The following is a 22,174-nucleotide window of genomic DNA, read 5'->3' on the forward strand; positions in this document are numbered from 1 at the left end:
GCGCCTGCCGGGATTCCCACTCACTACAGTTCCCGGCAGCCTTTGCTCTGCCGCCCTTCCCCTAGTGTGCGCCGCGGACTACGCTCCCCAGCAGGCCTTGCACCGCGCCGCCGCGGGCGGCAGAGGCGGCACGGGCCGCGGTGCGCTCTGGGACGGGGAGTCCGTGCGGTCGCGCGTCGTAGCGGCCCGCGCGGGAGGCGGCGCTCTGACCTGGCGGGTTCGCCCGGGCCGTGTCCCGCCGCTCCCGCCGCCGGCCCTGCTCGCCGGGAAGATGGCTGCCGTCCGCAGGGCCCGCAGGGACTCCCGCTGCGTGGTGCGCTTCTCCGACCGAGAACTCTGCTAAGTGCCCCTCGCGGGCAGGGAGGACACACGGACCAAGCGGGGGAGCAGAGCCCCCGGGACGGGACAGCGCCGCCCGCGCGTCGGCAGCATGGTGAGCGGGCCCGGGCGGCGGGGGCTCGGCTGTCGGGCAGGGACGGTCGGGCGGGAGCGGGACGAGGGGGGCGTGCGTGGGAGCGGCTCCCTGGCCGAATTGCTGTCAGGCTGCCCTGCCCTGCCCGCCCCCGGGCACCGGGCGATGCTTGTGGGAAACGAGCCGTGATCCCGCCCCAGCGCGGCTTGCCACTGCCGCCTCCCGCAGGGGGTTTTGATGAGTGGGGCTGCTTGGTTCTGGAGCGATCTAGCCCTCCGTAGGAACGCGTGAACAAAATCCCTGTGTCATTACGGGGAGCGTGCCCTTCCTTTCCCTTTCTTCCATAAAAAATGTGGTGGCATAAAATCAGTCAGTAATTTAAAGGACTCTGTGGGCCAGGGACTCGAGCTGAGTTTGTCATTTAACATATCAGAAATACTCTTTGGTTCGGCATTGCTTTATTGACTGCGTCTCAATATGGATTCAAGTATCCATGATGAGAACTCGATCATTCAAAGTTAAACCGTTTATATCACACAGGAGCTGTTAAAATGTCTCACCACGGTTATAGAAACTCTTGTTTTTGAACACAGTGTTGTTTCTACCACATTTACAGAAAGAGAGGGTGACTTTCTGATTTTTTTATAAAACCAAGAGGAATGTTAGCTGGCAGTCACTGTTTTGCTTTGCCGTGCTTGCTCCTCCCTGAGTTCTGTATGGTTCACACGTAACACAGCCGTGTTCAACTGGTGACGCTCAGCTTCGAACTGTTTCTGATCTTGGTTTTATTTTGCTGAAACAGAGATCAGAACTATTAAAGGTCCTGACGTTACACACAGTTTAGTGGGCGGTTAATGTATGAGGAAATCAGCATGCAGTTACTGATTGCAAGACAAAACTGAACTGTGCAAATAAACTAGTTCTGCATTTGGCAAATGGTTTCTAAAGCTTTGCAAGCAAATCAGAATTGAATCTACTCAGCTGACTTCATTTTTTATGAGTTGCCACCTAAATCAGATGTTTACTTTTGACGTGTTACCTTTTGGTGGCTTGATAGACTACTACTTTCCCCATGGAAAATTAATCAAGCCAGTCAGCCAGTGCACAGTATGATGCCTTCCTTTCAATCAGGATGAAGTCACTGTTCCATGTGACAGCTGATTTGTATCAGAGGAAAGGCCAGCAAGCACAACGATGAACTATCTAGGTATATCCCCTAAGTAGCAGTTAGAGCACAGTGTTCTGTGGATTTTAGAAACTGTAAGCACAACACAAGTATTCTCAGAGTAGGGGCAATGAGCCAATTTGTGCACGTTGTGAAGTGCTTTAGGTGTGATCTCATCAGCTGTCTGCTGGTGAAGGTCCTTGCTTCACAGTACCTGTGTTTATTCACTTGTCCCAGCAAAATCATAGGGTTTCAGCAGGTCAGATAAATAGTGGAAGGTTGTTAATAGACATCAGTTTTCCAGCTCATTCCTATGCAGTAGCAATGAATTCATTGCTTTACCAGTAAGTTCAGAGGGCTGGCCACTTAGGCTGCTACTACTGCCAAAAGACAGACCTTTGATATGAGTGGTTACACATGCCTACAATATAGGGAAGGTAATGACAGCACTTTGGTTGTAATCAATTTCATGATGGTTTTTGACAATTTTTAGACTGTAGGCCAGGTCTTCATAGTATTTTTGGTTTGAGTTGAGAGCATATTTAAGTTTCAAAGAGCATCAAATGAGATTTTAGGTACAGCTGGTCCACTACCATGTCTGATTGTGACTCAGAAATGAAGAAGTAGGGCAGCTGAATGGAGAGGAGGTGTTGAAAATCAAGAGTTGAACAGATTAGTGAAATGTAAAGTTTTTTAATGAGGTAAATTTCATCCAGCTTCCTAACCTGAGTAGTTTCAAAGCTTAAATCAGTTTGTTTACAGACTTCAGGAGTTAAAGGTTTTAATGGGCGTGGTTTTATGCACCAGAAGATAGTGCTGATTTAGTTCAGAAATTGGTAATTTCTGCATTTTGCAGATAAAACCAGGGTTATCTGCCCAGACTGGAGAGCTGCCTGGACATAATTCAGCTGCAAACCAGAAGACTTGCACTCTGCACAGACAGAATTAGGCCTTATTTCTGTCAGCCCACTGCCATAATAATGCACTTACAGACACCCATTTCAGAGCTAGCTCATTCCTAGGCTGCCTCTGCTTGGCCAACAAAATATTCCTGGATGCTAATAATGTGGTAGGACTGTCACAACTCATAGGGCATTAACTGCCTGCAATTAAATTCTGGAATCAAAGCCCATTAAATTTCCAAGTTATTTACTCCTTGCTGAGATTTAATGCCACTACTGTTTTATAGTGTTCTGGCTCACCTGTTTCCTCTACTGGGAAATTAAAAATGTACGGAAATTAAAAATGAGAATGCAGAAGTAGATTGAATATCTGTTTATCTTCAGCCAACCAACCATGTCTGTCAATTGTAAATGATAAATTATCTGAAACCTCAGAGAAAGCACTTTTAGAAGTGACAAACCAGTAAGGTTATGGTTGTTGGGCAATCTGAAGATATGTGCTAACTCTGGGGAGGTGCTTGTCACCAAGACAGAGAGATTAAAGGTTGCTTTCCCATCATGTTTGGTAATATTCTGTAGTTTGATCAGAACTTCCAAGTACTCTGAAAATGGTATAAATTTTCTGAGTACAAGAATGCTTTGATTTCTGCACTTTTACTGTGCAGGAGGTAGAGATTTCTTTTTGAGAGCTTGGTAGAATCTCACTGACAGAATGTCACTTCAAGTCTCTGAGTACCGAGTACAATAGGAAGGAGTGGGAAATAAAACTTTCTTAAGTAGTTGTGCTAATCTTAATGTTAGGTTTGCCTGCTTGTAATCTCACTTTGCATTATCTACTTGCAGAGCTATAGATGTGAATTTCAGTGCAGAATGGTAGAAAAACTGGTTTGCTTCAGCTGCAGGAAGAACCTTAAACAAATGTCTTAGCTGAGATTTTGGGGTGGTTTTTCCCCCTTACTGGCATCTTGCTGTTGCTGTCATTTTAGTGGCTTCTCACTAATGCTTAGAATTTGTTTTCCTTTCTTTTAGTATAGACTCCATAAATCTCAGTATATTTCACTATAATAATTAATTTTCATATTTTTAAGTTTTCTTCTTAAACTAGGTAGTTTAACCTCCTATGTAGAGCCATGTTAGGTTTAGGCAAAGGTCTTGTTTCAGGTTTTATTTGTTTAACCTGTCTCACAGCTGTACTGTAAATAAAACCAAGTGTCAAGCTCTCATGATAGCTTTTTATTTTATTTTCCAGTACATTTCTTGTTTAGTTTCACATGTATATGTGAAGTATCTGTTGTTGATTCAAAGCACTTTTGTGCTCTTGCAAATATTAAACAAATCAAAACTACTGGTTATCTTTACAGTGAGAAGATAGTGATTAAATTTTAATTTGTTGGACAAAGGACATTATTGTTTAATACTGAAGCTTTTGCTCTGTGCTTTGACACAGACACGGTGTATTTAGTCAGGTATGCTGGTGTATTGCAGCATGGAAGCCTTCAAGTGATTCACAACTAATTTGTATTGGATTAAAATGCAAAACCCATCTTCATTAAATATGAACTTCATTAATATGGAAGTACAACTGATCTCATTAGTTTTAAAATTAATTTTTATCATCAAAAGGGAAGCATGCTTAATTTTTTTTTAATGTGTGTCCATATCAGTTGTTCTTGTGAATGTGCTGTGGGGACTGTGCAGACCCTGTAATGACATTTGACTGCTCTTTACTAGGCAGAAGCTGAAGAAGATTGTCACGCTGATTTGGTAAGAACTGATGACAGTGAAAGATCTGGTGAAGCAAATCTTCAGGTATGTCCCTCATGCTAGTGGGATTTTACAAACATAGTACTGCTGTGAGTTAAACCGCATCACTTATCTTCATTTATTTACCACACATTTGTTGATCTGACAAATGCTTAATCTTCCTGCCCCTCCAAAAGTGAGATAAATTTTGCATTGTGTTCCAAGTGTCAGATTCAGTCTTCAGCTATCTCTGTAGATGAAAAGAAAGCTTGTGACAGATCTGGAATTTCTTTGAAGAGCTGTAGAACTTGGACAGCAGTTTCTGTGATCAAATTCCAGTTTAACTTGTCACTTTCTACTGGACCAGAAAGCTGATAAAAGCAGTGTAGTAGAAAAGTGTGTTCTCCTACGAGACTAGATTTCTGTGTAGATGCTCCCCAGAAGTTGTGATGATTGCAAGAGACCTGTAAAGTGTAACTTCAAAGATGCTCCAAAAAAAGGCATGACAGGAATTGCAACTTGTATTATTTCACAGAGCATAGTCCATACTTTTTAAAAGAGAAAGAAGTAAGGTCTTACTTGTATATTATATAAATCACCATCTTGAATGTTAGATAACTTGGAATGCTTGTGTACAAAAACCTGGATTTTCTAAATTTTAAGAGCTAATTGATTTATTGCTTATGATAATTCTACATGAACAAGAACAAACATGATAATGTCTGGAAAGATCATTTTCTGTGGAATCTTAGGTCATAACCATAGTACTAACAAGCACTTCTTGAAACATCAGTTTTTCTTCTGAGGTGAACAGTCCAGAAAAAAGCACTTTAGTTATTGAATGAGACTGAACAAGTACTTGTGCACTTTTTTGTTTTAATTTACCATAAAACAACTGCTAACACTCTGTGCCTAAATTCACTGAAGCCATCAAGACTTGGAAAACATAGTTTTGAAATTCTTTTTTGTGTTTGTACTTTATAATTTCTCCTCAGAAGATGTACTGTCTGAATATGTGATACTATGTAGAATTAATCGTGTTTTTTTAGGCAGAGCTCCAGATGTTCAGAGCTCAGTGGATGTTTGAGCTTGCCCCAGGTGTGAGTTCTAGTGGGTTGGAACCTCTGCCATGCAGAGCATCATCAAGAGAACCTGGACTAAAGTCTGTCGATGCCAGGGGAAAACAGGAGATAGCAAAAGAGGAAAAGGTACAGAAAAATTGCATAACATTGAGGTTTTATTTGTCTGTATTACTGTTCCACTATAACTTTTCTAAAAGCTGATGCTGAATTAAATCTGGAGAAACAACAGAGGTTATTGTCTCGTTGTCTCCATATTAATGTCTACATAATCCTACAGTGATTTTTCTGGTCTTTATGTTTGCCTTGGTGTCACCTTCACAGTGTGCTTTCTGAAAGACTGTGTGTAAAAGGGGAGAGCAGCAGGAATACAGTTAGTTTGTTAACTGGGAATTTCAGTCATCTTATGTCTTGTAGCATATGGGAATGTCTTATTTTGGTATCTCTGTCATAGGTACAGTAGGTAAGATCAAAAATAATTCTAAGTCAAGTGACTCCTGTTTATAAGGAGTAAAGAACTGCTCTGTGTAATTTATTGTGCAGGCAAAAGAGCTTTTCCTGAAGGCAGTGGAAGAAGAACGAAATGGGGCCCTTTATGAAGGTAATATGAAAGTCTACAATGAACACCCTTATTGTAGAGAAATTTACCACCTGTAGATTTATGGGCAAGTCTTCATGGTGCCAGTGAACCTAAACTATGGGCTAACAGTGGTTTGAGAGCTTCATCATTCAGATAAGCAAACAGACATGCTATAGAAGGAACCATTAGATCAGTTCTAAGGTTGAGGTAAAGTAAAAATTACATCAAGGAAGGAATTTCTAACTTTCAGGCAATATAACAGTATCTTAGAATGCCTCTTTATGTGACTTCTGCAACTTGAAATTAGCATAATAATTAATTAAGGCACTAAGCTATTTCCTGTGCTCACAGTTCTCATCATTCTACTGTGAACAAATTTACTGCTTTAACGCTTTGTTGTTTGGTTTTGGGAGTTTTTTGGTGGGTTTTTTTTTTCTTTTTTTGGAGAGGGCTCTTTGGGTTTGGGGGTTTTTGGGGGTTTTTTTGTTTTTTTTTTTTATTAACACAGCATGCTAAAATAGCTTTTTCAGGAATTCCTGCAGTGAACATTCAAATCTGGTAGTCTTTGAGGTTTGTCATAAAATATTTAAGGTACTTAGCTTGCTTACCTGCACTCTTGGTATGAGCACTAGTAAAAATGGAAATTCAAAGTTTTTTTTTCTTATATTTAGTTTTCAGAGTCTAGAGAGTAAGAAAACTGTTCTAACTTCCAAGTTCTGTAGGTCATTAGTGGAGATGCCAATCTTCTGTTTCTTTCTCACATGAAAGAAAGCAAAGCAGAATGTATGTGCCATCCTGCTCATCCACCAGAGGGCTTGGCCACTGTGTTTAAAGTGCAGGTGCAAAATAATTCAAGATAGAAAAATCTGAGAGAATTCTGGAAGCTCCTGAACTCAGCCACGTGCCGAATACAAAAATTTCACTCCATCATGGGAATTTTCCTTCATTTTCAAGGGATTTCTGGTTGTTGTTTCATATCTCATATTAACTGAGAGAAATATGAGTCCTCTGTAGTTAATAAAATCAGTTGTCTCAGTTTCTGATTTGTTACATTTTTTTACAGGGCACAATTACTTTAGGCTAAGATCTGGTAGGTGTTTGGTAAAGGATTAAATGCACAGTAAAAAATATGTCAGAACTAAAAATCTAAAACTAAAAAGCAGGAAAGAAATACTAATATGTAACAGTTCCAGTCACAAAAGTGTTTCAGACATCTGGATTGCGTGAATATGGATTCATCTTTCTCAATTGAATTTGACTTGAAAGTTAGATAAACTAAACTGAACTATTTCTACACATAGATCTCTATGATCTAACTCCTTATTCTGAAAAAGTACATGAAGTTTTTAGTTTAGATCTATATGATCCATGAGACCTTAGGGGCACGGTCTTATGCCAGACACAGATATATTACTGAGCACATGTTGAGACATCTGTTTTCAGACCAGGATTTTATTTGCTGACCTGGCCCAGGTCACCAGAATCCAAGCCTGCTTCTGAAATCTGCTGATACCTGATGTTTGTGAGACAGTTATGTGCTGCAGCTTGTTCCTGCTTAAGTACAGTAGAGGCCTTGTCTGCAAGATTAAATGCTAAAGTTGAGACTGATCTCTATTTAGCTGGCTCCTGGTATTTCCAATCCTCAACTGCCAGAGGATACAATTTGTCAGTCACTGGCCCTGACATGAACTCAAGGAAATAGGAACATTTACTAGTCCCAAACTCAAGTTTCTCAGACTCATCAGACAAATTCTGAGCTCCATGCTCACTGATGTTCTATTTGAGTTTTGGTTTTAAGAGTCCAAGCTGAAGAATTGCCCTCTGATCTTGGTATCATTATGTCAGAATACAAAGAAACATATACATGCATACATGATTTTACTACTGGTATTAAAATAGATTGAATGTGCATGCATCAAATTAATTTAAATTAAGAAGGATTCACAGAGCTGACTCAGGAGGAAGACATTCTGCAGCTTAAATAACAGTTTGTTGCCACAGTGATGTTCCTGAACCTCTTTCTCTGGGAAATCTTTGCAAGTGCCGGGCACCAAACAACATCAGGAGTTTGTAATGTTCTAGTGTAAAATTTTCTACTCCATAGTTGTATTTGTGGTAATGAAGGTAAATCTGTACAAGCTGAGCTAACTCTTTATTCTGAAAAAGTGCATGAGGTTTTTAGTTTTGAAAACAGGTCTTCAGTGTTCCTCTCTTCTATATTGAATTTAAACCTAGCAGTTTAGACTAAACAAGCTTTCCTAGGCAAGGGCATTTTCCACCTTTTTAGTACTTTTAGGTGAAAAGTACTGTCTCTCTGAAAATAGTCTTTGCTTTGATAAACTAGTATGGACATGGGATATGTTTGAACATCAAACCTTTATTTTCAGCCATCAAGTTTTATCGTCTAGCCATGCAGCTTGTACCTGATATAGAATTTAAGATCACCTATACACGGTCCCCAGATGCTGATGGAGTTGGAAAGAGGTGGTGAGTATGAAATTTTACTAATTAAGTGTGTAGGAGTACTGAAACATGACATTTTTTTCTGAAGGATATCAATATTCTACTGTAATAAGCAGGTTTAAGTCTCTTAGTATCTGGAAAACTTACCCACTCTCACTTGAGTAGACTGTATTTTCTGAAGACAGTAACAGGCTTGTTTGGAGCTAGCTAATTTCAGGGGGAAGGATTACAATGACTTATGCTGTTACTTAATAAAAAAAAGCATCAGTCACTATTTTGATTTTTGATTTTCAGATTTAGGATGACATACAAAGTTGTAGATGGCAAAAAGACGAATTAGAATTTATAGATGGCAAAAAGACGAATTAGTTAAATTATTAGTATGAATTAGAATTCATAGTAATAAAATAAGCATCTTAATTAAGCAAAGGAATAATCAGTTCTTGTGCCAACAGAGCCAAACAGGAGCATTTTCAGTAGGGCAATGTATTTAGAAGCTCAGCTGCAAACTATGTAGTCTAGTCTTTGTGCTGTGACTTAAGGCTGCCCTAACTTGAGTCCAAAACTCATGTTTAAGGAGGGCCACAACTTCTGTTCCAGCCTCTGCAGCCTAACATAGGCAAGTTTATGAAACAGCTTCCCAAATTCTTGCTTGCTCATAGCAGCTATTGGTGGTCCTGATAGCTGCATCAAAAAATCTAGAGTTTTAACATGGAGAATGAAAAAGGAAAGCACAGCTGTGTCACTGTGGTATTACTAGCTCAGTCTTGTTGCCCCAGGACGTACAGCTCCAATGCAGCTGTTGACTTAATATAAAAGAGTGCAGGATGAGCTAAGTGCTTTATTTCCATCCATTAGTTTCATATCTGAATGTGTTGCTGGCATGAAATCTTTGCTGTGCATTTGTGCACTAGGAAAACTACTGAATCATGTGCTATAGTCATGTAAAAACCTTGGTTTTTATACGATTATTTTCTTACTTTAGCATCATTTTCTCTACTCCATTAAGACTCTCTGAGCTGAAGTTGAGCAGGAGTGGTCCTTCTGGAGGGTGGGAAGGCTCTGTAGAGAGATCTGGATATTCTGGATCAATGAGTCAAGACCAGTTGTGTGAATTTCAGCAAGGCCAAGTACTGGATTCTGTGCTTGGGTCACAACAACCACATGCAGAGCTACAGGCTGGGGACAGAGTGGCTGGAAAGCTGCCTGTTGGAAAAGGACTGTGGGGTCCTGCTTGATAGGACATTGGGTGAACATGAGTCAGTGTGTGCCCAGGTGGCCAGGAAGGGCAGTGGCATCCTGGCCTGTGTCAGCAATAGTGTGGCCAGCAGGAGCAGGGCAGGGATTGTCCCCCTGCACTCAGCACTGCTGGGGCCTCACCTCCAGTGCTGGGTCCAGCTCTGGGCCCCTCACTGTGAGAGAGACACTGAGGGGCTGGAGTGAGTCCAGGGAAGGGCAGGGGAGCTGGGGCAGGGTCTGGAGCACGAGGGCTGTGAGGAGCAGCTGAGGGAGCTGGGGGTGTTTAGCCTGGAGAGGAGGAGGCTCAGGGGAGACCTTACTGTTTTCTACAACCACCTGAAAGGAATTTGTATTGACGTAGAGGTTGGTCTCTTCTCCCAAATAACAAGCGACAGGACAAGAAGAAATGGCCTCAGTGTGTGCTTTGGAGTGAATATTGGGAAAAAGTCTTCCCAGAAAGGGTTGTCAAGCTGTACTTGAGCAGGGTACCCAGAGAAGAGGTTGAGTCATCATGCCTGGAGGTATTTAAAAGATGTGACATGCGGCAGTTAGGGACATGGTTTAGTGCCGGGTGAACGGTTGGGCTTGATGATCTCAGAGGTCTTTTCCAACCAAAATTATTCTACAATTCTGTGGATTTTTATTTGGTTTTTTAAGTATTGCTATACTGTTCCGAGCACTTTGTGGCAGTGAGGGAAAAACAACCCATAGTCTCAACTGTTACTTTACTGTTTAAAAGCAGTATTTGCAGAGATGTATTTCTTGGGAGAGATTTTAGTTTGTGCTTTCTGAATTACTGTTGTAGGTGTTTCATAGAGTCTTGATGAGATAATCAAATTATACAGTTAGATTTGAAAAACCAGTTTACAGTGTGGCCTGTAGGTACTGGGACTGACCATCATACTCATCAAAATAAAGGAAGGTATGTTCAGTGCAACTTCCTCCTGTAGTCTTAGGACAGGTCCAAACATAATTGTCTTCTCTGTGATACTTCAAAACCCATTGCTAGGTCTACCAGTTGCTTGCTTATATTCTCAACTCATTCTAGTAGCTTGTTTAGAGTGGAATTGAATCGTATTAAAAAGTAACTCTAAGATTTCTTAACTAGCTGTATACCAAGTCAGGGAAAGAAACATGGATTGTGATGTGCTCAGGGAGTTTTGTGTCGTTTGTGGGTATTTGGGGCAAGCAAGCAGGCAGCTATTAAAAGATCATATTATGATATACAAGTTAAATTTAGATTTCTTTTATTAATGTGGTAATGTTCTTCTATCACTTAGTAATCCTTCAAATTTACTGATGAGTAGCAAGCTTGTTGTTTCTGTTCTGCAATCTTGTTCTGGCTCCTGAAATTTATTATTTCTGCCTATTTACAGAATAGGTACAAAAGTAGTTTTCCTTCATTACTGTTGAATATACCCACCAAGGATCACTCTTCAGTGAATAAAACGAACATGAAAAATAATGCTTAATTGTTTCCAATATCTTACATCTTGAGAAGGATTACAAAATACAACTTTCATTAACAACACTTTATCTCCTGCATATGCCATATCTTAGACAAAGTAAAAGAAAGATGAGATTTTTCTTTTCATGAGGTCAAGAAATTCTTCAGTAACTTCAATAAAAAAACTGAAATACAAAATAAAAAACTGGGATGGGAATTTAATGAAAAGTTGTTACTCTCAGAGCCATTCCAGCAATGTCTTAATGACCTTAATCATATTTCAGTAGTTGTTTTATTCTGTGATGAAATGTGATTGCTTTAAAAATGTACAGGAAACAACTCTAATGAATGGGAGTATGGCAGTGGATTGATGCTAAGATGAGGACATCTGTTGGTATGTTTTATCCAATGTTACAGTGTTGGCATTGCCCCTTTTCTAGTGTTGAGGATAGCAAAGAGGATGACAAAATGGCAGATCTCCTGACGGATTTCCAGCAGCAGTTAACTCTTCAGGAATCTTCAGTCAAACTTTGTCAGCCTGAAGTTTATGTCAACCAGACCCACATCTCAGGTAAGAGTTAAGGTACTCTGTAAGAGTTGAGAGGCAGAATTTATATTATGTTTCACTTTATTAAAACATTTCTCTCCTTCATTCAAAAGTCACCTTTGAAGAAGTGCATACATTATCTCTTTATTTACTTCTGCAGCTAGATACAAAGGAGAAAAAATTATCAGCTAGGTAAACAATGTTGTTCTCGTACAAGATCTTGTCTTTATCACACAAGCTTTTTCCAAGTAGTATTTCTGAGTAGATCAGAGGCATATTTAAAAGTTGCAACTTCTAGAAATGGACTTGCTGAAGTAAGCATATTCCAGTTTTCTTTCCAGTTCTTTTAGTTTGGTTTGAAAATACAGTTATTACTACAATTTTTAAGTTTGAGTAAGAAACAATTGTTTTCTAGACTATGCATCTTTACATTTCTTGATTTCTTTTGGTTCTATATGAGATTTTTGCAACAAGTATGTTTTCAGGGTCAGAAAGACTAAATAACAAAGCTACAAAGTCTTTTGAAGGTTAATGACTTTCAGTGCTTCAGTTCTGGGACAGTTATCCTGAGACTTCCTTATGAGATCTAAATTGTAGAGAGTGTATATGAGCTATGATCTCTCTTAAAAACCAAGATGGCTTGGTTCTGCATCCTAAATTATCAGTTGCACTTTGAAATCTTGGCCTGATCTCCTTTTATCTGGTCAAGGAAAGAAAATAAAGTAAGTGAAGCAAATCAAAACATAAAGAAAACAGGGTTTTAAACATTATTTTATTTTAATAACTGGTGCATTGTGCACTTGGGAAAATGTATTTTCTTCTTTTACCAGTAAAGACAAGATGTTGCAGGCATTACTCTAAAATTATATCAGGACATGTGTCCTTGGACAGGACCACAAGACCAACAGCAGTGTTGGTCTTTCTAGATTTATATTGTACTTTCCTGCCAGTCCTGTGTTATAGTATCTTTTTTACAGACTTTTTTATAGCAGGAAGAAAACTTTTAATAAATCACATCAGCTTTAGAAGTTAGTAGGCTAAAAAGGATCAAAAGGATCCTTTATGGACGTCACATGTTGTCTATAGTGACCTTTTAAGTTAATTTTTTTTTGTTCTCTGGCATTGGGCTACAATGTGAAAAGTAGAATTTTTAATGGAAAGTCAAAAGCCAGACCTGGAATTATGAATAACCTGTTGATTTACAGGTTGCATCTGACAAGGATTTCTTTTCTGTCTTTAGCGTTGCCTATGGAAGTACTAATGTACATTTTCCGATGGGTGGTTTCAAGTGACTTGGATCTGAGATCATTGGAGCAATTATCTCTTGTTTGCCGAGGATTTTACATTTGTGCCAGGTATTGTAGATAATTTATCTAGAATGAAGCTTCTCTTTTTGCACTAGTATATCCTGCTTTTCCTTCCCACAAACATTCTCATGTTAAGCTCCTCACAGTGCTAATCAGTTTCTCAATACACAACTAAATGTGAGATAGATTACTTGACTGTAATAAAAAATCTAGCAGAAAGTATTACTTGTTCTACTTTGTTTGTAAATTAGTGTTTAAGGTTTGTAGAATATTGTTGTCATGCTCATATAGCCACACAGAGATGTGCAAGGCTGCTGCAGTGTTGTGGTTCTGTACTTGGATGAAAATGACATTCTGTCACCCTGTTCCTCAGTTTGACTGGGAAGAGGAAAAGGCTTTCAAACACTCCAGGATGAAGTAAATTAGTCAAGGGTTTTAAATTATGAGCTATTTTTGTTCAAGAAAGTTTCTTTTAGCTGCATCCAAACTAAGTAAAAAAGTGTTATTTGATATATAAAAGCTAAACAGAGTTTGTAGGGAAGTTATGGGGTTTGCTTTTTTCTTGTTTTCACTAGAGATCCTGAAATCTGGCATCAAGTCTGTTTGAAAATATGGGGCAGGAGCTGCAATAAACTTGTTCCATATGCATCTTGGAGGGACATGTTTTTGGAAAGGCCTCGCGTTCGATTTGATGGTAAGCTGTACTTTTGGAAATAGTTGTAACTGTGCGACAGAAACAGTCAGGTGGGTTTGATGTTTGTGATGTTGTTAGACCTAGTCTGAATTTGTTTGTGCATTTCAATTTGTAGAGTATCTGCAAATAGAAGGGAAAGGTGCAAGGGATGAAAATAAAAACTTCCATGTATTTAAGTAACAAAACCATACTCAAAAGTTTTAGATTATTGGCTTTTTCATCATAAATACTTTATGTTCTTAGTTTTTGTTTGTATATCTTCCTTTTCTGTAGGTGTATATGTCAGCAAGACAAAATACATACGTCAAGGAGAGCAGTCTCTTGATGGTTTCTACAGAGCATGGCACCAAGTGGAATATTACAGGTAGAGCTGTAGTACAATGAGTGAGTGAAATGTTTCTCTCTTAAGTTCTTTAAATCCACCCCTGGCTATCACAGACAATAATCATTCTGTAAAACTGAATGGGGCTCCTGCAGTGTGTAAAGCAATGTTTTTTGAGAATAGGTTTTAGAAATAGAATCTAATAATAGATCTAATAATAGAATTCTATGATAATTAGAAATGAGCTTAGAGACATGTTTCATGCTCACTTAAACCTTGTCACATGATGAAAGCTTATAACAGTTAATGCTTACCTGCAGATTTCTTTTCCTAAACAACTTTTGCTTTACATGTCTGATACAACACATGACATAATTCAGCAAAGAGAATACATGTGATTATACAAGAGCAGCCATTTAGCATATGTGTAATCAGTTGTAAAAATCAAGAGGCTGAGCTTTCTCATCTTGCTGTAAATGCCTTGCCATTTATTTCCTCAGCCTGATTTTTTGCTGGTGTTCATCTTGCTGCTCCCAGCATTTATTGTTTCATTCTGCCATCTCTTCTGAGGCTGGACACTGTTCATAGAAACCATTGAACCTGATGGCTATTGCTGTAGTCTCAAATATTAGCACAGTACTGTAAAAATCCATCAGGTTCCTGAACCTGAGAAAGTCCATAGGACATTACTAATTTTGTACTGATACCGTAATTGAGATTTTGTTGCATTGGTCTCAGTGGATAGGAATGGAGAAACTTGGAGGTCAGTTTTGATGCCAGTTTTGATGTCAGTTTTGATGCCAGATGTCAGTTTTAGCAACCTTGCTTCGGTAGAGGTGACAAAACTTCATAACTCTTCATAACTTCCTCTTTTAATATTCATAACTCTCTTTTGATTTCTGATCTCTTTTATTTTCTGTTATGTGTGAAGAAATGTGTTTTCAAATGCTATTACCAATTAAGTTCTAAATCCTTCTGGGTAACATCCTGTGATTTTAAAAGCAAACAAACAGAAAAAAAACAGGAAAAGAATATATTTTCTAGGTTTACATTGTGTAATTATGTTTTTGCAGGTATTTGAGATTCTTTCCAGATGGTCAAGTTATGATGCTAACAACTCCTGAAGATCCTCAATCTATAGTTCCTCGCTTACGGACTAAAAACACAAGGTTATTTCAATAAAGTATTTGGCTCTGCAGTTTTAATTTTGCTTTTACCCAGCAATTTCTATTTATTTCTGTCTCAGATTCTATATCCTATCTTAGCAAATCAATGTTATTTATAATTAAAACAATGTTATTTATATTGTGTTATAGATATTTATAATTCTCTCCTAAGAACTACAAATAATTTTGATCTTTATGCAAAAATATCTTTCATTTTAGGGTCCTGATATTGTAATTAGATTTCCTTTGTGGATTAGGTGATTTGAAATTTTTAAGGCAAGTAGATGGAATAATCCTTTTAAAGATACTATTTCATTACTGCCTGCCTTCTCACACTTCCTTAACAGAAGGAAAGTGAAGATTTCAGTGGGATAGGTTGCAATTAGTACTTTTTGATGTTTGGACATAAAAACATAGAAAATCGTTTGCAGCTTCAAAACAGGTTTGAGCTGTTCACCAGAAATCTCTAAATATTTAGCAGTAGGCTAGGTAGAACCAACTAACTTAGGTTTACTGTCCGGTTTGGGAAAATTAGAAGCAAGTTTCCAAAATGTTTTCACCATTTAATATCATTGATTAGGCTTTACTGAATGGAAATAAGAAATAGTTTGTATTATTATGTAGTCAGTTTTTGTTTCATTGCTGATGCTTGTATTATAAGAGCATCACACTTTTGTGACACAGAATATTTTTATGTCCTTGACATTATCCTCCTTTTTAACCTTCCAGAACAGATGCAATCTTGCTTGGCCATTATCGCCTTTCCCAGGAAACAGACAATCAAACCAAAGTATTTGCTGTAATAATGAAGAAAAAAGAAGAGGTAGGTAGAAAAACAGAATACAGGAGAAATAGATTTACAAGATTTTACTCAGACTGAGTGTTTTAAGGGACCCAAAGATTTGCCTTACACCAAAAAATTAAAAAAACTTTAAAACTGTTTAAAAATAAAATATAAATAAATAAGCATGGTGATGTCACTTACATTTGTCCCCAAATCTGTAATAATTTATTAAGGCAGATAAATACCTGGTTCAAATTGAAACAGTTGTTCTCCCCCTTAGTTTCCATTTATGGTGTTATTAGGTGTCAGCATCATTAACGGGAAAGAAGGATGAACAGGTCATTTTCTGAGAACAGATTTGACTGTGTGCAGATATGTTCCACAACATTTAGTAAAACTAGATAAGCAATATTTGTTAGTTGAACTCCGAATTATTTGGTCCACTTACTTACAAATTCTTCTGATGACCAAAGTGCTAGTCAAGAAAAACTTTTGAAGAGGAAGTGTTACAGTGACTGTGCACAGTTGGGTGGTGTCCTGCATGCTTCTTTTGCTTTCTGTGAAAACTTCTTCCATCATTAACATACACATTTATGTATTTTGAAGGAACAGTAGTACTTATTTTTAAGTATGAGAGATTTACCAATCTGGTCTCACAGTTACTTAGGATAAATAGTTTCACAATGTGTTCTTTGTAGGTCACGAAACTTCTTATTTCTCTGTACAGAAACCAGTTGATTACCACAAATACAGGTATTTCCGCCGAGTTCCTGCTCAAGAAACCGATCACAGTTTCCATGTAGGACTGCAGTTGTGCTCCAGTGGGCGCCAGAGGTTCAACAAACTTGTGTGGATACATCATTCTTGTCACATCACTTGCAGGTGAGTAAATGGAGAACAAGAGCAAAGATATTGAACTGTAGCATTAAAGGTGGCATTAATTTCTCCAGTACTAAGTACAGAAAATGTAGAGTCTGAGACTTTGGTGGCTTTAACAAAATGTAATGAAAACAGTAACTGGTCCTGATTTGAAATACATAATGAACTTTCATGTAAAGAAATCCCAAGATTTTAGTAACCTGTTTTAATCATAATGGGAAGTTTCCTAAGTAGTGTAACTATAGTTTTTTAGCTTTTTAAAGGATTTATGCAGAGTGTTTGATTTCAGAACTGAATCAGGGTTGAATGACTTAATGTGGTGTTAATGAGGGGGTATGGAAAGTATGTATTCATTAAGATATATATCTTTTCCACTGTGGATGTGCAGACTAAAGATGTTTGTACTTTTCACATGAGAATTCTAATGTTACTAACTATATAATTCAGCAGTGCAGAATATGGGCATGTGACCAGCCCTTCTGATCATTTGCCAGAAGCCATGACCTCTGTTCTTGCACCTGACACTCCAAATTACTGGCAATTGGCTTTCCAGATATTTGATGTTGGCAGTTAGGGTGGATTTAGTCCTTGTCTTCCAGTGTTCTTAATATTCAGTTTTTCCATTGGAACATAGCTTAGCTATTGAGCTGTGAGAATATAAAATGCAGGAAATAAACTACTTGAGGGTTGAGAGTATAGGTAACTTCCATAAACAGAAAAATTGCTTTTGTGAAAGCTAGTGTTGTCATACCTAGTTTATATTGCAGACATTCTTTTCAGCATGAAGTTTCTGTACTGCTCAGGTCTTGGAGCTCATAATAAGAGTGGAAAGAGAAAGTAGTTTCTTAGGTATGAATGTAGAAGTGTATTCTGTATAGTGTAATTCAGCTAAAAGTCAAATGCTTTCAGAAAAAGACATTACAAAAGACACTTTATCCCAACTGTAGTTTGATGCACACACGGTACTATGGAACATAGGGACTCAAACAGCAACTTGTGTCTCATTTAACTTTTACAATGCTCTTTGCAGATCAACTGGTGAGACAGCTGTTACTACTTTCGACATTGACAAAATGTACACCCCTTTGTTCTTTGCACGAGTGAAGAGTTTTACTGCATATTCAGAAAAGCCTCTCTAAGAAACACCTTCTCCTCTCACAACTTTTGCATGAGTAAAAGGTTGTAGCTAATAAGCACTTAAGTTATAAATGTGTATATATTTGGAGCATTTTAAAATTCTGGGAAATTTCTTGAAGGCAGTATGTTCTGTTTGATTAAATTGCTGGTATTTTGTTTTGAGATTTTGTTTTGATTTTTGTTTTGAGAAGCTTATGAGTGTTAAACACCTTTTATCTGTGATAAGAATTTGATAAACAAAGTTTTGTTGTGTTGGGTTTTTTTTTTAATATTTTTAAATCAGTTTGCTTAAAATGTGAATCTTCATCTGCCTAGACACCGATTCGTTCAAAAGGAATCAATAGGAAAATGTCACTGTTCATGGGACAGTGTGTATGGTCTCTGCTGAAGACTTGAAATGTGAAAAGGGAAAAAAGTTTTCATCTGTTAAACTCTGTGACCTAAAAGAACTTCAAATAAATGTTTTCTTTAAATTAAACTTATTTTGTTTGCCTTTAAGATCTGGCATTTTGTTGACATCAACCTTAAGGAAAAACTGTCAATGGCGAGCAAGCACAAAATATAAAATTTAACTGCAGAGGTACATTCCCACCAATGCAGTGATGTCAGTTTGTTATCAGTGTAATTAGATCTTGCTAGAAGTTCAGTGGAGCCTGCCTTCTCCACAGGATGTGTGTGGAGGGGAGAGAGATACAGGCAGTGAATTGTTCCCTTGTACTGTGGGATGAGTTTGCAGGTACATGGCCGTGCTTGGGCAGTGTCACAGTGCAGGGTGAAATGGTGCTGTGTACTGCTTGTGCACTGGCCTGCTGTGAATACACAGGTAAGGAGGGCTCACTTGGACATGATTGTTACCTGCTACAACCCATCATCTAACCTTGCCACACATGCTGTAAACCCTTTGAGCATTTGTTTTACTAAATAAATTTTGAGGCTACTGTAGATGTTCAGGTGCTGTGTACTGCTAATCATGAAGTGTTCCTTGAGGTCTGGTACAGGTACTGTACGCTGCTTCTCCTGCATTTATCGCTTGGGGGTATAGTGCAGACATTGTAATGCTGCTTATTATGTGTGTGTCTTGGATCCTGGAAGAACTGAAGCTTTTTACTGTAGGTTTTTTTTAAGCCATTTTGCATTATTTACCTTTGACCGTCTTGTTTTAAAATACTGACCTGGACTTGAGGACTAAAATATGGAAGCTGTGGAAAGAACTATACTTGTTCTATAATTTATAAACTGTATCTTTGCAAGGAGCTACATGATTAAAAAATACATCAATAAATTATGATTTTGAACATGCAATCCCTTGCACTTTCTTATTTTCCCAATAAATTCTTATTGTCATACAGTTAATGGTGATTAGTTATGAGCTACCATGCATAAACTACATGCCAGGCAAGATTGACAGGTAGAATTAACCTCTTAATGACTTTTTATTTCACTACTTACAGATTATCTGAGAAAAGCAGAGAAGTTTTCAGGTACATGAGTTCTCAATAAGGATGTGTATATCTCAAAGTTGATGATGATTCTAGCTACTGTAGTAAGGCTCTGCCTACAAGACTTTGGTCTGCATCCCTTGACTGCAGTTTCACTTAGCACTTCATAAACAGAATGTTTAATAAAGAGTCTATTGTGTTCTCATTACTCAAAGGAAAAGCAACTGCTTAAAATATCTGCTTGAGGTTCTGAAATATTGCAAAGTTTGTGAACAGGAAAATGTGTTAATTACCTACACTTTTTGTTGAGGGTGAAAGGTAAAGGTCTGAATCTGCCTGCTAAAAAAATGTCAAAGTTTTGCCAGAAGAGTCAGATGGTGATAGTGATTATTAGTTTAGGTACAGCCTTGTCCACTAAGCAAGTTGGATGTGATAGAGGAGCCTTTCAACTCAGAGCTCTTTTTATACCAAGACTTTGTTGCTTCTTCTGACCTTTTGTTTTTCCTTGCTTTGGCCATGTATTTGTCCAAGCGTAAGGAAAAGATAGCTAGCTACAAATAGAGATGTTGATTCAACAGAAGTCTCAAGCAATGCTTATTTTGAGATGTTATGAATATCACCAAGATTTTATGAATTTCACCAAGAAAATTATCTGAACCTTCTATCTATGAGACTGAGATGTGATGAATATGCTTGCAATAAGCAATTTAAGAGTCAAGTTAGTTTTGTATTTTGAAATGGTTAATGAGCAGATACTATTACTGTTTGTTCTTGTGCAGCTATTAAAATAGCACCTGCTTCAGCAAATAATTGGTGACTAGTTGCTTTTCCTTCATTTTGTATAGTGTTTTTCAGTAGTCCAGGGCTCTAATTACTAGAGGCTCTATGTTTTTATAATTTAGTTTTATTGTCCTTGTAATTATAATATAATGACATTAGTTGGTATAACTAGTTTACTGCTGTAAAATTGTTCTTTACTAATTGAATTACTAACTTGACTAAAAGAATAAGGTGTGCACCTATACAGTCCTTCTTCCCTAGAGTTTACTGAAGGTGTTGAGACAAGTTAACCTATAAAAATCAAAGGGAGACTACAAAAGGTGACAGAAACATAATTCTTGGAGCTGTAGATCTCTTGTATACATTGAATTAAAGACAGCAGGGTGCACTGTTTCATGTAGAGAAGATGCTCAGGTGATCAAGTGTTAAACTGATTTGTCTCAGTCTGATTGGAGATTAGCATCAGTTAAACCTTCTGTGTAAGGAGACTCTGTAATTCAGTGCCCTGGGCAAGGGACCAGCAAGTAGACATTGTCCAGCTGCTAGTTCAGCTCCTCAGTCACTCGATAGCCCTGAGCCAAGCTGGTCAGGATATAAAAAACATGTGGTGCTTACATGAGGTTCTTTAATGGAAGAGAACAATACAATCTGTTTTATTTGTTGTTTTTATTTTTTAATTCAGAATTCCCTTGGAATGTGTGCCAAGGTATTTGGAAACTTGTGTTGGCTTTAAAATTTCTGAAGTACTCAGGTGCATCACCATTTTTTCTACGGTCCAATATGAGAAAAACATAAAAGCTGCCATACATTTGTGAAATTTGGATTTCAGAAATTACTGTTACCTATGCTACTTAGTATTACTATCACCTGTAGAGAAATCAAAGATTTCCATTTAATTGTTGTTCAGTCTGGATTCAAGCTTTGTCCTTTATGCTAAGACTAGCAGCTTGCTTATTTAAATAATTTGTATAATTTCTTGCTTAAAAGGAACAGTCAACATCTTTGCCTTGCCTCTGGCCTGGTCAGAGTCTAGTTCCTGAGTCCTTAAAATAACTGTTAAGAGCCAGAAGTCCTATCTAAAACTGACTGAAACAAAGGATTGGGAGGAGAAACAAGACTCTTATCAAATGGACCTTCTGAGGATATATATAAAAGTGTCATTCTCTTTTAGCTAGGACTGCTTTCAGTTCTGGTAATGTAGCCCATTTGAAAGGTGCACCGTGCTGGTGTGAAGCTCTCATTCAAGGCAGTAAAAGACATGTGTTAACTTTACAGAGCAGCTCCATGGAACACATGTTCAGAGTATGAATAGGAAAAAAATCATGAGCATGACTGCTTCTGAAGACAATGTTCCTGCATCTTTGGCAATTGGCATCCTTCCTTGGCAACTGCAAGTTTTTTGACATCTTTTGAAGATACTTGTAGGATGTTTATTAATTTAGCCTCAGAATGCTCTGTGAGGAACAGCTGGATATGATGTAGAGGTAAGGAAACTAGGACTATTAAATGCTGCCAAATTAAATACTTCTTTAATGTGAAAGGCCAAGATGAGTAGACATTTTTTCCACTCATTTTATTTCTGAAGGAATGAATTTCCCTTTACATACAAGCACCATGACCCCTATGTTTCCATACTAAATTTACACACTAAGTAAACAACTTTTAATTAATTCTACTTCCATGAGGGTAAGAGATTGCTGAAGTCGCTAAAACAAATTTTCTGCCCAGATTTAGTTTGCAAACTTTTTTTTTTTTTGCAAAGGAATTTGCCAGCTTGATTTTTTTTCCTCTTTTTAAATTTAATTTCTGAGGTAGTGCTGCCCCTGCAGGTTGTTGCAGCTTAGTAGTAAACAAGAGCTTTAGATGCAGCTTCCTGTGTTTCTCAGGGCAGTATGCACTGTTGCTCTTGTGCCGTGACGTGGCTTGCCACAGTGTGAAGCTTTTCTTTGTGCTTCATAAACTAAGTATATTTATTTTCCCCTACAATTTAAAGTTTGAGAACATTCCAGGAAAAATAGAGGAAATGGACCAAGCAATCGGTACACATTACATTTAGCCTGGCAAGCCTTCATCTCCTGATGTTTCTGCA

General features: G+C 38.0%; 1 protein-coding gene across 2 annotated transcripts; it reads left to right on the forward strand.

The window, feature by feature from the left end:
- Positions 1-206: 206 nt before the first annotated feature.
- On the forward strand, positions 207-19,168 carry FBXO9 (F-box protein 9). 2 transcript variants are annotated; one of them, XM_059468397.1, is made up of 13 exons: positions 207-433; positions 4,211-4,288; positions 5,272-5,430; positions 5,845-5,902; positions 8,269-8,368; positions 11,471-11,601; positions 12,818-12,932; positions 13,460-13,578; positions 13,852-13,942; positions 14,974-15,069; positions 15,796-15,889; positions 16,578-16,732; positions 17,760-19,168. In XM_059468397.1, the coding sequence occupies exons 1-13, from the start codon at positions 431-433 to the stop codon at positions 17,866-17,868; spliced, it is 1,308 nt and encodes a 435-aa protein (XP_059324380.1). In that variant the 5' UTR covers positions 207-430; the 3' UTR covers positions 17,869-19,168. The 2 variants fall into 2 exon arrangements, with proteins under 2 accessions (XP_059324380.1, XP_059324381.1); XM_059468398.1 differs by having other exon boundaries at positions 238-433; positions 4,215-4,288.
- Positions 19,169-22,174: the final 3,006 nt, after the last annotated feature.

The sequence above is a fragment of the Ammospiza nelsoni genome, chromosome 3 (assembly GCF_027579445.1).
Source record: "Ammospiza nelsoni isolate bAmmNel1 chromosome 3, bAmmNel1.pri, whole genome shotgun sequence".
Taxonomy (NCBI): Eukaryota; Metazoa; Chordata; class Aves; order Passeriformes; family Passerellidae; genus Ammospiza; species Ammospiza nelsoni.